The 17,753-nt window shown below is 42.7% G+C and overlaps 1 protein-coding gene across 1 annotated transcript; it reads left to right on the forward strand.

The window, feature by feature from the left end:
• The first annotated feature begins 546 nt into the window (after positions 1-546).
• Positions 547-17,082, forward strand: ISOC1 (isochorismatase domain containing 1). The gene is made up of 5 exons (XM_074166235.1): positions 547-900; positions 10,355-10,474; positions 10,655-10,858; positions 11,250-11,366; positions 15,627-17,082. The coding sequence occupies exons 1-5, from the start codon at positions 601-603 to the stop codon at positions 15,771-15,773; spliced, it is 888 nt and encodes a 295-aa protein (XP_074022336.1). The 5' UTR covers positions 547-600; the 3' UTR covers positions 15,774-17,082.
• The last annotated feature ends 671 nt before the right edge of the window (positions 17,083-17,753 follow it).

The raw sequence follows: 17,753 nt of genomic DNA on the forward strand, positions 1-17,753 counted from the left end.
CGATTTCGGTACCGGCAGAGCGACAAGCCATTCCCCACCCAGATCTAAGATCTGGCTGGATCGTGCTTGAAAGAAACCGGGCATCGTCCAGCTCGATCTACAAGTTCCTTTCCCCGTTCCTCCGCGGGGCGCGGCCGCGCCCGTCCCCGCCGGGGAAGGGACCGGCTGCCGGCAGCCCTGCCGCCCGCGCCCCCCGGGCAGCCGCGCCGCCGAGGCCGCCTTCCCCGCCGCCCTCCCAGCCCGACGGGGTGCCGCGGCTCCCGCCCTCCCCCCCAGCGGGCCGCCCCGTCGGCCCGGACGAGGGCGGACGTTTGGGTGAAAGGCGGCTCCGCCCGAAGGGGAGGCACCCGCCCTCCCAGGAAGAGCGGCAGCGGGAGAGCCAGCGCCCGCCCGTCGGGGGAGCCCCGGCGGCGCGCCCACCCCCGAGGGTTCGTGGGGCAGGGCCGGGCCCCATGGCGAGGAGGAGGAGCGGGAGCAGCCGCAGCCGGGATTGGGGGCCGCCGGCGCCGCCCGCCCGGCCGAGGGGAGGAGGCGGCGGGAGGAGGAGCGGCGGCGCGGGCCGCAGCGAGCTGGCTGGGCTCGGCGCGGCTGCCCCTGAAGATGGCGGCGGCGGAGGCGGCCGCGGCTCCGGGCGGCGGGGGCTGCCCGGCGGCTGGCGGCGGCTCGGTGCCCGTCCTCTTCTGCTTCTCCGTCTTCGCCCGGCCCTCCAGCGTGCCCCACGGCGCCGGCTACGAGCTGCTGATCCAGAAGTTCCTCAGCCTCTATGGGGACCAGATAGACATGCACCGCAAGTTCGTGGTGCAGCTCTTCGCCGAGGAGTGGAGCCAGTACATCGACCTGCCCAAGGGCTTCGTGGTCAGCGAGCGCTGCAAGCTGCGCCTGGTGCCGCTGCAGATACAGGTGAGACCCGACGGCGGGGCAGCGCCGGCCGCCACAGGTGTGTGTGGGGGTGTGTGTGGGCGGGCAGACCCGTCCCGCCGCCGGCTGCGGTTGCCCCGCCGCCCCCGCAACCCTGCGGGGAGAAGCGGCGGCGGCCGGGGGAGCCCGGAGCGGGCCGGAGCCGCGGGCAGAGCCCCGCAAACCCGCCTTGGCTTATTTCTCCCTGGAAACTTTTGTGTTACTGAGGCAGGTGCGCCTCGCTCCGCGTGCGTTTGGTCCCCGGGCTTTGCCTGCAGCCGGTCGGAACTTACTTGGCTCGACGAATAGGGAAATAGCCCGGTGGCTGAAAGAATCCGTACTTCTGCTGTAAAACAGGCGGCTGGTGCTTCCCGGCCTTCCCCGGAGGTAATGCTGCTTGGTGGAAGCTCAAAGAGCGCCGGTGTAGAAAGCTCTGCCACAGCCCGGTCTCGTGGCTCGTAGGTTTCTAGGATTTCTATATGCCTTCTTGCTTCAGAGAGACCTTCTGAGATCATCGAGTCCAACCCCCCTGCCGGAGCAGGTTCACTGTCCAATTTACCCATTTGTAACCTACTAGTTTTGTGGCAATAAACCAGGAAATGGGACTGCCAGACAGATACAGTATGTGTGTTTCATACTAAGATATCTTTATACACACTGGAGATTTGTGCCAGTCGTGCTGTAATAGTTACACTTGAAGCAAAATTGCTTTTTCCTTTCTCCGCTGTCAAAGTCAACCTTTTTTTTTAAGAAAAAGAAAACACAGAGTTATTGTTTTAATTCAGAACATTCTTCTTAATTTATAATTACGAAGTTTTAGTTTGTTGAGCCGTTACTAATAACATTGCTTGTCTTCTCTTTATGTCTCCAGAAACAGTCTAATTCACACTGTTTGTAAACTCTTCTTAATTGTCGTGTCTTGAACCCATAAACTCTCAACGTGGCCTCTTCACTTAGACTGTGCATCAAGATGCCTTTGGAGTCTTTTGTCCTTTCCTTAACCCTGTGTATGGAAAGAGTGGTTAAGAAGACCAAACTAGGTTAATAACTTATTTTGTCATTTATTATTCATTTTGCCATTTGTCTGTCATCGTATTTGGTTTAAAACCTTTCAGCTTTGTGTGTTGGAAACAGAATGGATGGGGGCCCAGCCAGAGAAACTGGAAAGGACTGTCTCTCCAGCTTGCAAAAAGAGTTGGTATGGGTGTCATTTTAAAAACAGAATTTGTGTAATCTCTGGGTGTAACAGTGATGCAGGTCGGAATTTTGTTTCTTATTTGTGCATGCAGATCGCTGCTCTGCAACGACTATTTTGCAGATGGCTTCTGCACTGAAACTGTAGCTGTAAATGCAGCCTGAGCATCCATAGCAGGACCCATCCATAGTCTGGGTGTAAAAGGTCAGTGTTGAGACATGGAAGGATACATCATTCCCAGGGTGCAGATGCACTATGCAGCTTTAACTGACTGCAGGGATTCAGGATGAACCAATATTTAATGCATTAATTGCCTAATTGATTAGCTGCTTTCACCAGCGCTGTTGCAGTTCCGTGACAATAGCAACTGTTGATATGACAAGGATGGTACTTGTGTATTATTTCAGTTGCCTCCTTGATGTGCTTCAGCAGCTGAGAATGAGCTGGAGACATCACAATGATGTCAGTCAGCTCGCCTTAAGCCACCGGCAGGTGCTCAGAGATCACTTGTTTGGGGAGCATTTGTTCTGATGCAGTCACAGCTGCGCTTTTTAAGACCTTTAGGGTGTACTGATGGGAAGATTATACTTTCTTTGCGTATGTTGATTCATGCCCTGCTGTGTTCCCATCTTTCCCCCCCCGATGTTTTATCTGCAGTTACACAGGATGTAGGTTTGTCAACTCTACATGTGGCATATAGTCAGTTGAAAGAATACCATTTTGAATGTGGCTTGCAAGAGGGACAGCCTTTGCTCACTGATGTGATTAGACTTGCATATTTGGAAAGATACATTGGTTTTAATATTAAGATTCACAGACACCGGCATCTGTATCTCTAGACAATAATTTCAGTAGTTTTGTGTGCATGCTTTGTAAAATATATGTATGTGTTTACTTAGAGATGCCATTTTAACCCCTAGGGTGGTAGTGCCTGTGAGCTCTGGAGTGATATCCTCCTGAATTGATTCCTGTGCCAGACCTGTTACGGAAGGATGTCTTTTTGTTGCAGTACCTCAAGAAGTGTCAGCACCGAATGGTGTTTGACTGGGCTGTTTCAGTTTCCTGTCCCTGCAGTTGAGGGGAGCAGTAATGTCACGGAGAAATCGCCATGAGCTGCCCTCAGAAAGCCACTCCACACAGCTGAATTCAAGGCTCAATCTGTACAGGGACATTTGCTCTCCGGACTTACTTGTGCCTTTATACTGTGCTTACATATGTATATTTGTTTGGTTTAGATGTCCTGGCGCAAAACAGCCACTTGAAGTTTTAGTGGCCACCCAGTGTTAGGCAGGCTGGTGGGATGCAGTAAACCCTGATGGTCTGGCTGCTGCTCTTGAAACTCCTCAACCACAGACTTGCAGTGAGGAGGGACTTTTCCTTTGGGGTCTCCTAGCCACTGAGAAGGGCATCTGCTTGCAACTTGAGGGACTGAGTACTAGCAGAAAGGAGCCATCTGCTTTTCATGGATTTTACATGCTTTACAAGTTTTAACAGAATAATATTTATAGTCGTGGCAGGGGAATGCAGGACCACTTTAACCTCTTCAAATTGTAAACACAGTTAACTAGTGCTACTAATATTGTGTTTTGCTGTAACTTGTAGCTGCCTTTGGAGGAGAGAAACAGTAAGGAAAAACACTTTGTGATATACCAGAATACAAGACAGCTATGCTTTTTACAGCCATGTAATAGAGGAATTCAGGCAGCACTTGGAATATATGCCCAAGAGAGGCTATTACACAGTCACTGTCATAACTTCAAGGTGACTTCTCTTCAGCAGTGCTCTGCATTTACAAACTTGCAACCTTAAGATGCTAGAGCTAAAAGGGTAACATTATTATTGAAATCATTGCATAAAGCACCTCTACTTCAGGGTGTTTTTAAAAAAGACATGTTGACATCCCAGGCGTATCCTTCTTGCAGAAAACTGCTTGCGGAATCATACTTAATTGTTTCTGAAAGTTAAGGTAGATAAAATAGAACTGTTTATACACAGATTTTCACTCTTTTTACACATATCTAATATTGCTACATTCAGATGCTTTGCAGATAGGAGTAACATTAACTCAGGAGCTTAAGTCCATTTTCTGGAGACCAGGAAAAGCCAAAGCATAAATTGCAGGGTGAGCATCAGGTGAGGGCAGTTGCTTGCTTATTTATTTTTTTTTTTAAAAATGTGTAATTACAATTTGATACATTAGTGCTATAATTTAATACAGTGTTTCTAAATAAATACATTTTTAAAAGGCCGCACTTGGAACCTTAAAGAAGGAAAAAAAAGGACAGAAAACATTTAAACAGAGGTTTCTTCAAATCCAGACTCCTTGTTTGTGTATCTTTACTCTGCAGCAAGCATTTTGATCATTTTGTATTTTGATGAACTTTATACTGTCTTATATGAACATCATGTGCTTATCTAGCTATATCTGTCTTTTTTAAATGCTGAATTACATATAAAAAGCTGCACTTTGGCTTAGCATAAAATAAATATTTATGTTCCTAAGTTGAAGCATTTATAACCTGTTTTTCCCTTGAAATACACTAAACTGAATTTGTTCATTTTTTTTTTCCTTTGAAAGATTAGCAGAAAAGTAAAACTGAGTCTTACAGATTTCCTTATAGAAATAAAGGAGAAGAAAATATGATAGCCAGCTTGTATTCGTTGTTGTCTTTTTATGCCATCCCTGAAATACCAAGGCTGCAAGGTCCTCTGCTCTGCCGTTTTAGTGGATAACCTTGGCAAGAGATTTATGAGGTGACTAGTGATGTCATATGGGATTATTTCTCTGCTTCCATTTTCTTGTTCATTACAAATACTGGGGGGAATTGCATTTTGTATGTGTAATGGTTCCTGAAGTTTGAACAGGGGAAGAACAGATAAAGAGCCAGTGTATGTGAATATTTTTGTAAAGTCAGTTCTCTAATTACAGTACTTCACCACAGTCACTTTTATGTATGATTAATAATAATCAGCGTAGATGAAATAGATGTGAAAAAAACACCTGTCCTTTCCCACCTAGGCCTTTTCTAGAGTAGGATTTAAAGCTGTATGTAACTCGTGACAGCATACCTTTAAATCCTGGTCTGGACGAGGTCCTAGAGATGACTTCTCTAGCTGAGTAGAAGAGCTGCATCAGGTTACGTGTCCATCTGACATACCTATTCTGGTTGTGCTGTGAATAACTTCCAGTTGGAGGGATGAAAGTCCTAACTGAGAGAGGTGAAGCTAAAGAAATGGAAAAGCTTATATGCTGTGGGGAGGAGCTTCAGGTGATCTGGGGTTGGGTGGTGTGTTGTGTTGTTTTTTTTTTTTTTCTTTTAAATTGAGGTTGTTTAATGATATCATAGCTGAGTAGATGTTACAGTCGGGGTGGATTCGGACAGGTAACGTGTGGTTGCAGTGGCTCACCATCCTTTCCCAGCCTGTTTCTCCTCTCAGCGAAAGTAATCAGGTGATGGCCCAGGGTTTGATGTCTGGGTGTAAGTTTGCCCCCACCCCAGCTCACTGGTGGGGTGCAGTGCTGGAGCGGTGCGAGCAGTTGTGGTTTCACCTTCAGGGCATGTGTGAGGTGGAGGTGTCCCGTGCCCTCAGCGTGGTACGGCTGTGGAAAGGGAGAATGGCTTTGAGAGCAAGTGGTAGGATTTACGTGGCACATTGATGAACACGTAAATGGAAACTTTCCTTTATACACAGCAAGTATTTCTATTAATTTATTAGGGACTGCGTTGTCTACTTTTTAGGAAACTTAATTTCAAACTACTTTCTGCTGCGCTCTGTGCTTCCCACATCTGCTATTCCAAATAACACCAGCAAGTGTTGATTTTTTGATCTTGCCATCTATTTCTTCTGGTTTCTTCTTCTTCTGCCACATGTTGCATGGTTCAATTCAGACTGCAAGTTAATCAGATATAAATATGAAAATCAATGTAGGAATTATTGTTGTCAGATTTTGAAAAAGCTTTTATTTAGCAAATATATTCTTGACTCAATTTTATTTCAGAGTGCTGATGGTATCAAACTGAAGGCATAAATTAACTCATATTGATAATAGAGGAAAGGATATATAAGGCTTTTGCTTCAGCTCCCTGTGATGTTTGTCATAAACACTTGGGATTATGGAGTCGGTGGAGGTCTGTAATGGGGGTGTACCCTGGCTGGAAAGGCAGTTGGTTTTCTTCTGTGCTTCGCTGTAAAATCAGAATGATACCGAATTGTGCTTTGTAAGATCTGTTCCAAATCCACTGTAAATATTCTGTCATCTGTGTCATTTGCAAAACTTAGGGCAAATACAGTTTTGGCAGAAGGTGCCAAGCTGGGAGGAGCTGCATCTGAGAGAGCAGAATTCAGGCTTGTAATGTTGAGTTGGAGAAACAAGGTGCAGTTCAAAATGGAAGCAACAAAGGCAGAAATAATTCCTGTGTTAAGGTAGAAATAATCAACTCCGCAAATAAAAGATGAGGGTGAGTTCAAGGGATGATTTTTGAGGTTAAAATGCATCTCAGGAGTCTGAGTATCATAAATTATGAAAAGAGCAAATAGTGTACTGGAAAGTACAAATTGAACAGGGCTTGCAAGGGCTGTGAGTTGACCGGTCTTCTCTGAGGCTCTACTAGTGCTGAGAAGTATTGTGGGCAGAGAAATACTACTGTTATAGTAGTATTGGTTGTCTCACTGCAGAATGCAATTTGAAAAGCATCCAAGAGAGGGCAACGAAAATTACTATTTTGAGTTGTAGGAGGAAAGATCGAAAGTATTAGATATCTTTTAGAATAAGGGAGGGAAGGTCAGGGACTAAAGGGAGACCAGATCTGAGTCCTGAGGTATGGTAATAGGTGTTCGTGCATGCTTATGCATGTGAAGGAGCATGGTAATGCTCTTGCATTTAGAATCCACCATGAACAGAACTGGAAATAATGCTCTTAAATGGCAACAAAGGAACTGTGGGTGAGAAAACAGTGCAAGGTAAAGGTAACAGAGGTGTGGGATGTATTGTATAGGAGCTCTGTAAATTGTGTTTTGTTGATGGGTCAGACCAGGTACATATCTGTGAAGAATATTTGTGTTTTGTTGATCCTTCTATAGAAGCAGACTGTGCAGCTTTTGAAGGCCTTCCTAGTCTATTCATTCTTGTTCCTCTGCTGAGGATGGTAGTGCAAGCCACTGCCTTGGCATAGGGAGGTGTCCAATGAGGCAGTAGACTAACTCCACATAGATCACTCTACAATCAATTATTAGATTAGATATTAGGAAGAAATTCTTTACTCTGAGGGCAGTGAGGCACTGGAACAGGTTGCCCAGAGGAGTTGTGGATGTCCCATCCCTGGAGGTGTTCAAGACCAGGCTGGATGGAGCTTTGAGGAACCTGGTCTAGTGGGAGGTGTCCCTGCCCATGGCAGGGGGGTTGGAACTAGATGATCTTTAATGTCCCTCCCAACACAAACCATTCTATGATTCTATGATGGTTTGCAGTAGTTCAAAATGATCTTAAAAAAAATGAAGTGGTGGAATGTTTTATAGAAGAAAATAATGGTCTTTGCTTGTCATACAAATGTCAAGACAAAATGACACCTTTTCTGAGTAGGAGGCACACTTACACATATTGTCTATTCCAATTACTGTATTTTTGCTTCCGAGCAGTAGGAAAGTTAAAATTCACGATTAACTGCTCTGATGCTTGTTAGTGCCGGAGTTAGAATGGGTCACAGTAGGTGCTCACTGTGGTGTTGAATTGTACGTTAGTACTTCTCACCGACTGGCTTCTGCATTACTGAAGCTCCTAGATGGATGGTTTTTAAGTACAAGGCAGTTATTCAATATTGAATTTTATTTTCAAGCATTCTTGGTCCCAGGCCTCATCTATTACATGGTGTAGAATCGAAGAAGTGTTGTTTGGGAGAGATATCAAGAGGCTGCCTTTCCTAACTTTTATGCAAAGCCAATTCTTGATCAAATCAGCTGTCACTTTCCAGAATGCTGAAAACCTCCAAGGATGGAGATCCCACCACCCATGGTAACCTGTTTCAGTGCAGCTGTACCTTTCTAGTGAAAAAGATTTCCCTGATGCCTGTTACAATGCTCTTCTGTCTTCTTGTGGCATGAGTGGGTCCTGTGTTAGAGCATTTGCTTTATGGTCATTACTGCATTTGCTTTTGTGATTGCTTTTACTAATAGTATTGCCGCTTCACCAGCAAGGTCTGGAGGAACTGCAGTTATTTAGTAGTAATGGTGTACTGAACCTGAGAGGTGTGGGAATTTAGCGTTTACAATTACAACGCACAAGTGACTTTCCCAACAGTTTGAACAGGCCATTCTGTGTGGTTGAGCATGGCCATTACTATAATTTTTTAGCCTTGGAAATGGAGATCAAAAGTGTTTTACTCGGGAGACGTGGTGAATCAATGAAAAATTTGGGACTGATACTTAAGGATTCCTGATTCAGTTGTGGCGACCTGACCTTGCCTGGCCCCCAGGTGCCCACCAAGGTGCTCCATCACTCCCCCTCCTCAACAAGACTAAGAGAGAAAATAGGACAAAAAGCTCATGGGTCAGCTTCACTTCTAACTTGTCTACCTCCTCCCTGCAAGCAGTGCAAGGGGACAGAGAACGAGGGTTGCAGTCAGCTCATAACATTCCGTCTCTGTCACCCCTTCCTCCTTGCACTCTTCCTCTGCTCGAGCATGGGGTCCCACACATAGAAGACAGTCATTAATGAACTTCTGCAATGTGGGTCCTTCCCACAGGCTGCAGTCCTTCTGAAACTGCTCCAGTATGGGTCCTTTCCATGGGGTGCAGTCTTTTAGGAATGGATTGCTCCAGCGTTGGTCCTCTGTGGGGTCTCGAGTTCTACAAGAAGACCTGCTCCAGCATGGGCTCTTCTCCATGGGGTCACAGGTGCTGCCAGGAGCCTGCTCCAGTGTGGGATTCCCATGGGGTTACAGCCTCCTTCAGGCATCCACCTGCTCCAGCCTGGGGTCCACCACAGGCTGCAGGTGGATGTTTGTTCCACTGTGGACCTCCATGGGCTGCAGGGTGACAGCCTGCCTCACCATGGTTTTCACCACGGGCTGCAGGGGAATCTGCTCTGATGCCTTTAGCACCTCTTCCTCTCCTTTGTACTCACCTTGGTGTCTGCAGCTTTGTTTCTCTCATATGTTCTCACTCTTCTCTCCCAGCTGCTGTTGCACAGTGTTTTTTTTACCCTTTCTTAAAATATGTTAGCAATGGTGGTGGTGCCTCTGTGATGCTTGGCTTAGCTTTGGTCAACAGCAGATCCATCTTGGAGCTGGCTGGCACTGGCTTTATCCGACGTTGGGCAGCTTCTGGCAGCTTCTCACAAACGCCACCCCTGCAACCTCCCCCGACTACCAAAACCTTGCCTTGTAAACTGAATACATCCCTGCTTTTTCAAAATATATTATTTTACAGATTTTGTAACTTTGTTTTAGTTTAAAACATCACAACCTCAATTTCCAAAAAAATGAAGTGTATACAATTAATGGCTACTTCCCAGAGGCATTTTATTCAATTTGATTTTTCAGTCTGCTGAACAGCTCCTGAATGGATGTAATTTCTCTTGAGTTGCCTTATAACTAAATGATAGTATATAGCTGCTTTCTTTCCCTGTAGCCTCCAGCTGAAGCTTTATCCTTTTCTTCAGCAGGTAGTGGAGGTAATTTCGAACAAATACAAAGCACACTTTTTTTTCAAAGTGTGAGGAAACGCAATCTTTGATTTCTTTTTTTCTTACCCCTCACCCTCCTCCCACCTCTTCTGCCCCACTCTGTAGGCTGGAGGAGGGAAACTGGGAGGTTTTTTCTGTCATTAAAATGTGTTCAGTTCAGTTTCTGGTCATAGTGCTGACAAGCTTCTCTGCTTTCATTTCAGACTTGTGCTAAAAGATGTCATAGAAAAAACAAACTGACTACACAATGAAACTATTGTAAATATGTGTACATACTTCAGGCAGTATGCTCTTCTGCCCCCCTTCAGGGTTCAGAAGTTTCTATGTACATTTACTTGTGTCTCCCACCTACTAAGATCTTGATTACCTATTAATGACTGTGTTATACTGCTTAGGATCAGCTGTTTATTTGAATTTAGAAACATACCAAAATCAGGCTTGAAAAACTTTCATCCAATTTTAACTTAAAGTAACACAAATCTGTTACCTGGCAGAGGCATTGCAGAATCTTTCTCACTCTGCTGCTTTTCTGAAATGGTTTTCACAGCCACAGAAAACATTATCTTTATTTTGTTTTTCAGATGACTACTTTGGGCAATCTGACACCCTCAAGCACTGTGTTTTTCTGTTGTGATATGCAAGAACGATTCCGGCCTGCCATCAAGTACTTTGGTGATATCATCAGCGTGGGCCAAAGGCTGGTATGGTTTTTGCCTTTTTTTTTTTTTCTCTTGTAATGAGTTTTGCTCACACATGTAAATTATTATTTTATACACAGCCAGTTTACTGGTTATTCAGTTTCAGGTAATAACAGTGTCTTTGCTATTATCATTCTTTAACCATGTCTTTTCTTGTACGCTTTCCTCCCTGCCCTTTTGCAGCTCCAAGGTGCTCGGCTCTTAGGAATTCCAGTTATTGTAACTGAACAGTATCCCAAAGGTCTTGGCAGCACTGTGCAAGAAATTGATTTAACAGGAGCTAAACTTGTGCTTCCCAAAACAAAATTTTCAATGGTGTTGCCAGAAGTTGAAGCAGCATTAGCAGAAATCCCTGGAGTCCGCAGCGTTGTCTTGTTTGGAGTAGAAGTATGTGCCTTGCCATTCTAGTACTGTTTTATGGTAATGTCTGTTGGCCCACAATAGTATTAAGCATTGCTTTCTGCAATTAAAAAAAAAAAAAGTCAATTTGTATTGCTTAGAGCTCAGATATCCTCTACAGATTAAATTATTCTTGTGTTATTTGTCTTTGATATTTTCTCATAATAAAATTTGAAATGAGATATGTGTAAACTACAAGTTCTTGTCTCAAGCTTGGTTGGCATTTAAAACCCACACTGAGTTCCCTAGTAATGTCAAGGGTAGAAAAATACATGTTTGAACCCTAGTTAATTATGCACTCTAGTTTGGCATTGTGCTACTCATGTTTTATAATAATGGTTTGTTGGTGGGTTTTTTGCCTTTGATTTCTTCCCTGTAGACTCATGTCTGCATCCAGCAAACAGCACTGGAATTAATTGGCAGAGGTCTGGAAGTTCATATTGTAGCTGATGCCACCTCCTCAAGAAGTATGATGGACAGAATGTTTGCTCTTGAGGTAAGTTTCTCAGTGAAGGCTTTTTCTACCTTGAGTCTCTATGATAATTTCCCTGCTTATTGTGAGCTAACAAGGAGGTTCTAAGGAGAGTAAGCAGTGGACAAATGTAGACTTGAGAAGAGGTGAACGCTCTGATACTCAGAATAGCTTCCAGGATGGAGAAGGATTACTGCCTTATTTTTCCTCCATAGATTATGGATGAATATGTGGAACCCAGTCTGGGACTGGATTTCAAAAGTGGTTTTTTCGTGCAATCTAGGTTACTCTGTGTAACCATTAGCATTTTAGTGCATTTAACCATTAGCATTATTTTCTTATGGAGTGTTATCTGTGCAGCAGAGTAAAAGTGCTACAGAGCTTTTGTTTTTCTTGTTCCAAACAGTATTTGTGCTGCAATGGAATATAGTAAGTGATCATGTTCAAAGCTCCTTCTTGTATGTCTGTCCCTCCCTTTGTTCTTCCTCATCTGTGCAAATCAAAGCTTAATCTCAAGACTCTGTGATTATAGTAAAGATTTCCCCTGCCCGCCCTTTTAGGAGCTTAGTCTAACTGAATGTTGAGAAAATGGAGATAAACGTAACAAGATTTAAAAGCATGCTACAGCTATGTGGTAGCAAATTACATGCAAACGATTTTTTTATAGTGTACTCTAGCTTGTTTACAGGCATCTTGGTTGGAAATCAAAAAATGATATATACATTAAGTATTGCGATTTTTGCTCATGCCATAGCAATTATTTGGAAATTAGAACTAAAAACTACAGCATTTAATACTTTTTTCATAGATTTGGAGAAGACTTTTAATTTCTTCTGTTTCTCATGAAAAAGAGAATTAAAGGCTAAAGGGAAATCACCAGCATATAGCATTTGATGAAACCCATGACTTTCATTAAGTGAAAGCTTAGTGTCGTCTGTCACGTAAAGCACAGTGACGCATGCAGAGTGCAGGAATGACTGAAATCACGGGCTTCCTGAGTCAATGTGGGACAGCAGCAGTGGTACACAAAGCAATGTAGAAAACCTGAAATCTCTTTGCATTATTGTATACATCTTTGTCCATTTGATTATCACACTATGTCTGCACACATAGAAGTGTAATAGAGGTTAAAGCAGTGACTAGCTGGCTTTACTTTTCTTTCTAGTCAAAAAGGTATCAATCATCTTAAAAGCACAGTTGATTGCAAAAGCTGTAATCCAGGCAAATTAGTCAGTTTTACGTAGCTTTTTAGTATGCCTTTGCAGTGTTTTCTCAACAAGCACAAAGGCGATGTTTTGCTGTAGTCCTTTAAGTATTCATCATTAAACTATGATTCTGGGAACGTTTGCTGGCTTGCTGTGATGAGCCAGCCAGTTATATGGCAGTAATTCCTCCTTGTTCTCTGTGGCTGCATGCCAACATTGTCTCCTTTTTGTGCTGTAGGGCACAAAATGCCTCTCTTAAAAATGCCGCTGAGGACTGTGGGCTGGAGCAGGCAAGAAGTGGTCATGCTTGGGAGCAGGAGACCACAAGAAAGGGACATATGTACTGGGCATGACAGTAATCCTGATTGACCACGGTGATACGTTTCTTAGGGAAATTGGTAAAATACCAAAGCACTGGGTAATCCTGCTTTAGTCTCACTGTACAGCTGATAGTTCGTAGTCACACACTTTTCATTAGTGAGTCTGACATTATCTCTTGTGCAAACTTGCTCCATATCATAGAATGGTTAGAGTTGGAAGGGACCTTAAAAGATCATCTAGTTCCAACCCCCCTGCCATGGGCAGGGACGCCTCCCACTAGACCAGGTTGCTCCAAGCCCCATCCAGCCTGGTCTTGAACACTTCCAGGGATGGGGCATCCACAGCTTCTCTGAGCAAAGTGAGAGCTGGTGGGCTGAGCTGAGGTTCACTGATCCAGGTTCCCCCTATCCTTCTGCTTACCTTTCTGGGAAGATGGGTGTAACATTTACCTTCTCCCAGTAACACAGCCCTCCCCTGGTCAGAGTGACCTTTCAAGGATGATACAGAGTGACTTTGCAGTGGTAAAAAGCAGCTTCCTCAGCAATCTCAAATAAATCCTATCTCGTCTCACCCAACCCTTCAGTTCTCTGCTTTTCCCCTTACATAGCATGTGTTTTGATAGTGCTGGTGACAAAAATGCAAACACCTGAACTTAGGGTGTACTTAGGAAGTGCACTTAGTTTGAATTAATTGGCAACCAAAGCTTCCACGTCTGCTTGGATGACCTAAAAGAGTTATTGTCTCCACTTCTGTTTTGTGCTTAAGAATCACAGCAGGCAAAAGCTTGCAATAAAAAAAAAAACCAAAACCCACAGAAACAAAAACAAAACAAACAAACAAAAAAACAAAAACAAAAAACCCCAAACAAACAAAAAAAACCCCACCAAAACACCAAGAAATGAAAAACACCCCAGGAACCAAAAAACCTTAAAATTTCCATTGATGAAATAATTCAACCCCAACTGGCCAAGATTGTGGCTGTTCTTAATCTCTGCCCTATCAGCTGAAGATGCCTTGTGTCCACTGCTTGGTCTTGGACTGAGCCAGCTTAGCCTGTTCCTGCTGGATTTCTTTTCTGTTCTGCATCTGTTCTACTTGCTCCTGCAGCGTGGATGCAACACACACTTGCTCCTTTCCTTCTTAGAACATAGTCTTTCAGACGAAAACTTTCCCTTTCCTTGGAAAAGCATCCAGTATGCTTAGCATGTGCACCTCTTCATTCCTACTAATCTCTATACTATATAAATTATACTTAGTCCTAGAAGTAGAGTATAAGCCAGTGCCAACCTCTTTGACATGTTATGGTATGTTTTGCTTTTAAAGAGAAAACAACATCTTTTTTCAATCAACGTTTCTCAGAAGACACGGTTCTTTAACAGTCTGTCTTTTTTCTCATCCATACTAGTTAAAATAAAAAACTTTGTATTCCTGCAGAAGTACATCTTGAAAACATTGCCATAATATTTCATTTTGATTTTCCTATTTTTCTCTTTTGCACGTGTATGTAGTTTAAACAAATGTGTCATTGTACAAAGTAGGAGGGCTGGGGAAGCTATCTGCTTTCTTTCAACTTAAGAATATCTCAAGGGTTGCTGCCATAATTGCAAGCAGGAAGCATTGACATAAGTAAATCTAGCCTAGTAGGTTTATCGTTACGTAGACTGTAGTTACATGTACTTTACTGGTCCCCTGAGATTAGTAACTTCCCCCCAGCAATTGCTTTGTAATTGAACAACTAAACAGCAGTGATCTATGTCTGCCCTAAAAAGTTTTGACTTTCTCTTTGCTTTAGTAATTACACTTGAAAGCTGTCTGAAGGCGTACGTATCTGTATTTTCTGTCTCTTGCCCTCCCTCCGCTCATTTAGGACCCCATTAGATTCAGTGGAGGATGCAGCTGAGTAGAGGATGAGGGAGGGAGAGGGTTGTGCTGCCAAAGCATCTGTACGATTGCTAGGAAGCTGAGGGGGGCAGGGGGTGGTCAGCCTTTTAAGTAAAGGTAACTTTGCTACGTAGGCAACAACCACAGTCTTAAAAGTCCAAAAACTTTGCATTAAGTCCTGTGGCATGGGCTGCATGAAGCATTGCTGTGTTCAGTTGCACACTAACAAGATCTATCAGGCCTCTTTCAGTTTTGCTTTCTGTGCAGATGTTTTTTATTCTCCAGCCTTTGAGAACTAAATCTGGAGTTACTGAGGCTCTAATGAGATGTTGGTTAAACGGAGCTGCTGTTGTTCCAGTATGATTTATAAGGTCTGCAGAAGAGCTTTTTGTTCTGTCTCCTGAGATTATTAGTACTAGTACATAACAAGCCCTGAAAGAGAAATTGTTACAATTAAGTTTCTTGCTTAAGGCCTTTTGCTTGGATGGACCTTGCTATTTTCTTTTTCCCCAGGCCTTTAAAATCTGCATGAGGGTGAAGAAAAGCTATCCTTGGGACCATGGAAGGGGAAAGTGGTGTTAGTAGAAGAGGGAGTGTCCTCTGCGTATTAAATCTGACATGGGGAAAGAATCCAGTCCCAGTAGGAAGCCTGATTTGTTACCCAGGGCAGCCTTTTTCCTCAGTGAAGTCTGAAAACAGTCCCTTTCCATCCTTGCTTTATAAATGGTACTGCTAAGAAATGCTGGAATGGAATTGGCAATACTTTTGTTAATAGAAGATGTTTTTAAAAGTACCAACCATCTTTTTTACAAAATGTATACTCATTCAAATTTACATGTATCTCATGTTATTCTCTGTCTGCTCTTTTCTCTTTCAGCGTCTTGCTCGTACTGGAATTATTGTTACTACTAGTGAAGCTATATTGCTGCAGCTGGTAGCTGATAAAGAACATCCAAAATTCAAAGAAATCCAAAATCTCATTAAGGCGAGTGCCCCTGAGTCAGGGCTGCTTTCTAAAGTTTAAAGAGGATGTGGAGAAAGTGGATCTCGTCATCTTTAAGGAGGAGGGAAAGATGTAAGCGCACATATACACCTTCTTTCACTCAAAGTTTGGTAGAAATGTAAAATTAAAAATTTACATACTTGTGCTTGCCTTAGCGAAATTGTCTGGTTATACATTTGGGTGCCAGTATGTTCTGTTTAGTTGCAGCTGTCAGAGGCTTTGGGTACTGTAGGACCCTTTTGTTGTCAAATTTCCTTATTTAAAAACCAGAAATTAACAGAGGTGCCTGCTAGTCTATACTGTACACTGATTGTAACAGCTCCAAAAAGTGCATATCCCTGTCACACCTCTAGATTGTGCACTTTGTGAAAGCGTTCTGTGACGTTCTGTTTTACTTTTGTATTAATAGAAGATAATTACTTGTTGGATAAATGTGATGTGATATGCTTCAATGTTCTATGTAAATGAAGTATTTTAATAGGGCATAAGTTAAAATCAAGTAAGATATATGGACTACATGTGTGCTTTTGTTCTCTAGGGTAAAGTTTAAGAGCTTTGCTTTGTAGACAAGACACATAGATCAAGCAGCAGCTGATGTTTGATTGCTCTCAGTAGCTGAAGCCTGCATCATGACTTCGATTATTCTGAAATTGACTGCCCAACCATGTACTTCACTTAAGTGTACAGAAACAGAAAAATGTCATTTATTGAGTTCTTTATAAACAACTGTTGTGAAATCCGTCAGAACTAGCAGAAGATTACCAAAACTTTACATAAATTGGCAATGCTAAGGATGTTAAAGAATAAAAGCATTTCAACCTCGAGTGCTGAATCTGCTACTATATTTAGATTTATTTGGGGATGGGGTTACCCTATTTTAGTTAGACTGCATAATTCCATCTGATTTACTCATTTGGCCAAGCAAGCTCTGAAAGAAATCTCAGCTTCTCTAGGTTTTTGTGCTTTTTTCATGGGCTGCCGATGGATGGAGTTTGAATAGAATCTGTCCTAAAACTTCATTATACATATTTTTTCTATCGAGAACCAATCCTTTAAGACATGATTGTTTATAAAGGCACTTGCTTCATGTTCCAATGCTTTAAACAATGTTGTATAAAATTTACAGTGTGACTGAGACATTTATTTTTTTAAAAGGGTACTAGAAGATGTCATACTGAACACTGATGTTTTTGGTAGAAAACTAATCAGAGTACATTTATTGTTTTAAATTGCTTGTTTTCCCCACAAGATGGCTCTAAAAGAATTGTTTCAGAGAGTTATAACCTTTATATGTTCAAAACAAATAAAATGTTAACATTTGCTGTCTCTCTTATGCTTGTGATATTTATTGAAGAGCAAATCCTGAAAGCTGTGTTTGCCATGGACCTTATTCTGGTTTGTGCAGCTGTGGAATTTCTATAGATCTCTTGGGAATTTTGTGTAAAGATCAAGGATGGATAATGTCTAATAATTCTTGTCTTCTGCATCTAGTTACAGTGTCATTTAGTGCTCCAAAATGAGGAATGAGCGTTATGCTTCAAGTTGGAAGCAAGGAGGCGAGTTGAGATGGAGAACCATTGTGCTGTATCACTGACCTACTTTTTACTTTCTTTTCTGGTATATTAATCATGTTGCCTAGCAGTTTAAAGTCCACTTATATAAATCAACAGCTGTGAAAAAGAATGCTATAAATTTCTTATGAAATAATGGTTTTATTGCCTTGTTACCTTTATGTGTTGATGGTACCTCTAGTTAGTAATTGAAGGAAAAATGGTAATAGGATTCACATATGTTGCTTTTTGGAACAGTATCAATTTCCTCAATAACAAATACATGAGTTCTTAAGAGATAATTGCATTTGTTACTGAAAATTTACTTACACAAATATAAGTTGCAGGACAGATGCGACAAGTTCCTTTGCACACAGTCCTTTCCTAACTACAGTGTTTACTGCAAGTGGAATCATTTGGTAGCAAGATAGCACTAGAGGAGAATCTGTAA

Source organism: Numenius arquata, chromosome Z, assembly GCF_964106895.1.
Source record: "Numenius arquata chromosome Z, bNumArq3.hap1.1, whole genome shotgun sequence".
Taxonomy (NCBI): Eukaryota; Metazoa; Chordata; class Aves; order Charadriiformes; family Scolopacidae; genus Numenius; species Numenius arquata.

Bases quoted from the DNA above. Each gene is read 5' to 3' on its own strand.
- ISOC1 (XM_074166235.1), top strand. From the start codon at position 601: ATGGCGGCGGCGGAGGCGGCCGCGGCTCCGGGCGGCGGGGGCTGCCCG. The intron at 10,475-10,654 runs GTATGGTTTTTG...GCCCTTTTGCAG, and splicing joins TCAGCGTGGGCCAAAGGCTG to CTCCAAGGTGCTCGGCTCTT. The intron at 10,859-11,249 runs GTATGTGCCTTG...TCTTCCCTGTAG, and splicing joins TTGTCTTGTTTGGAGTAGAA to ACTCATGTCTGCATCCAGCA.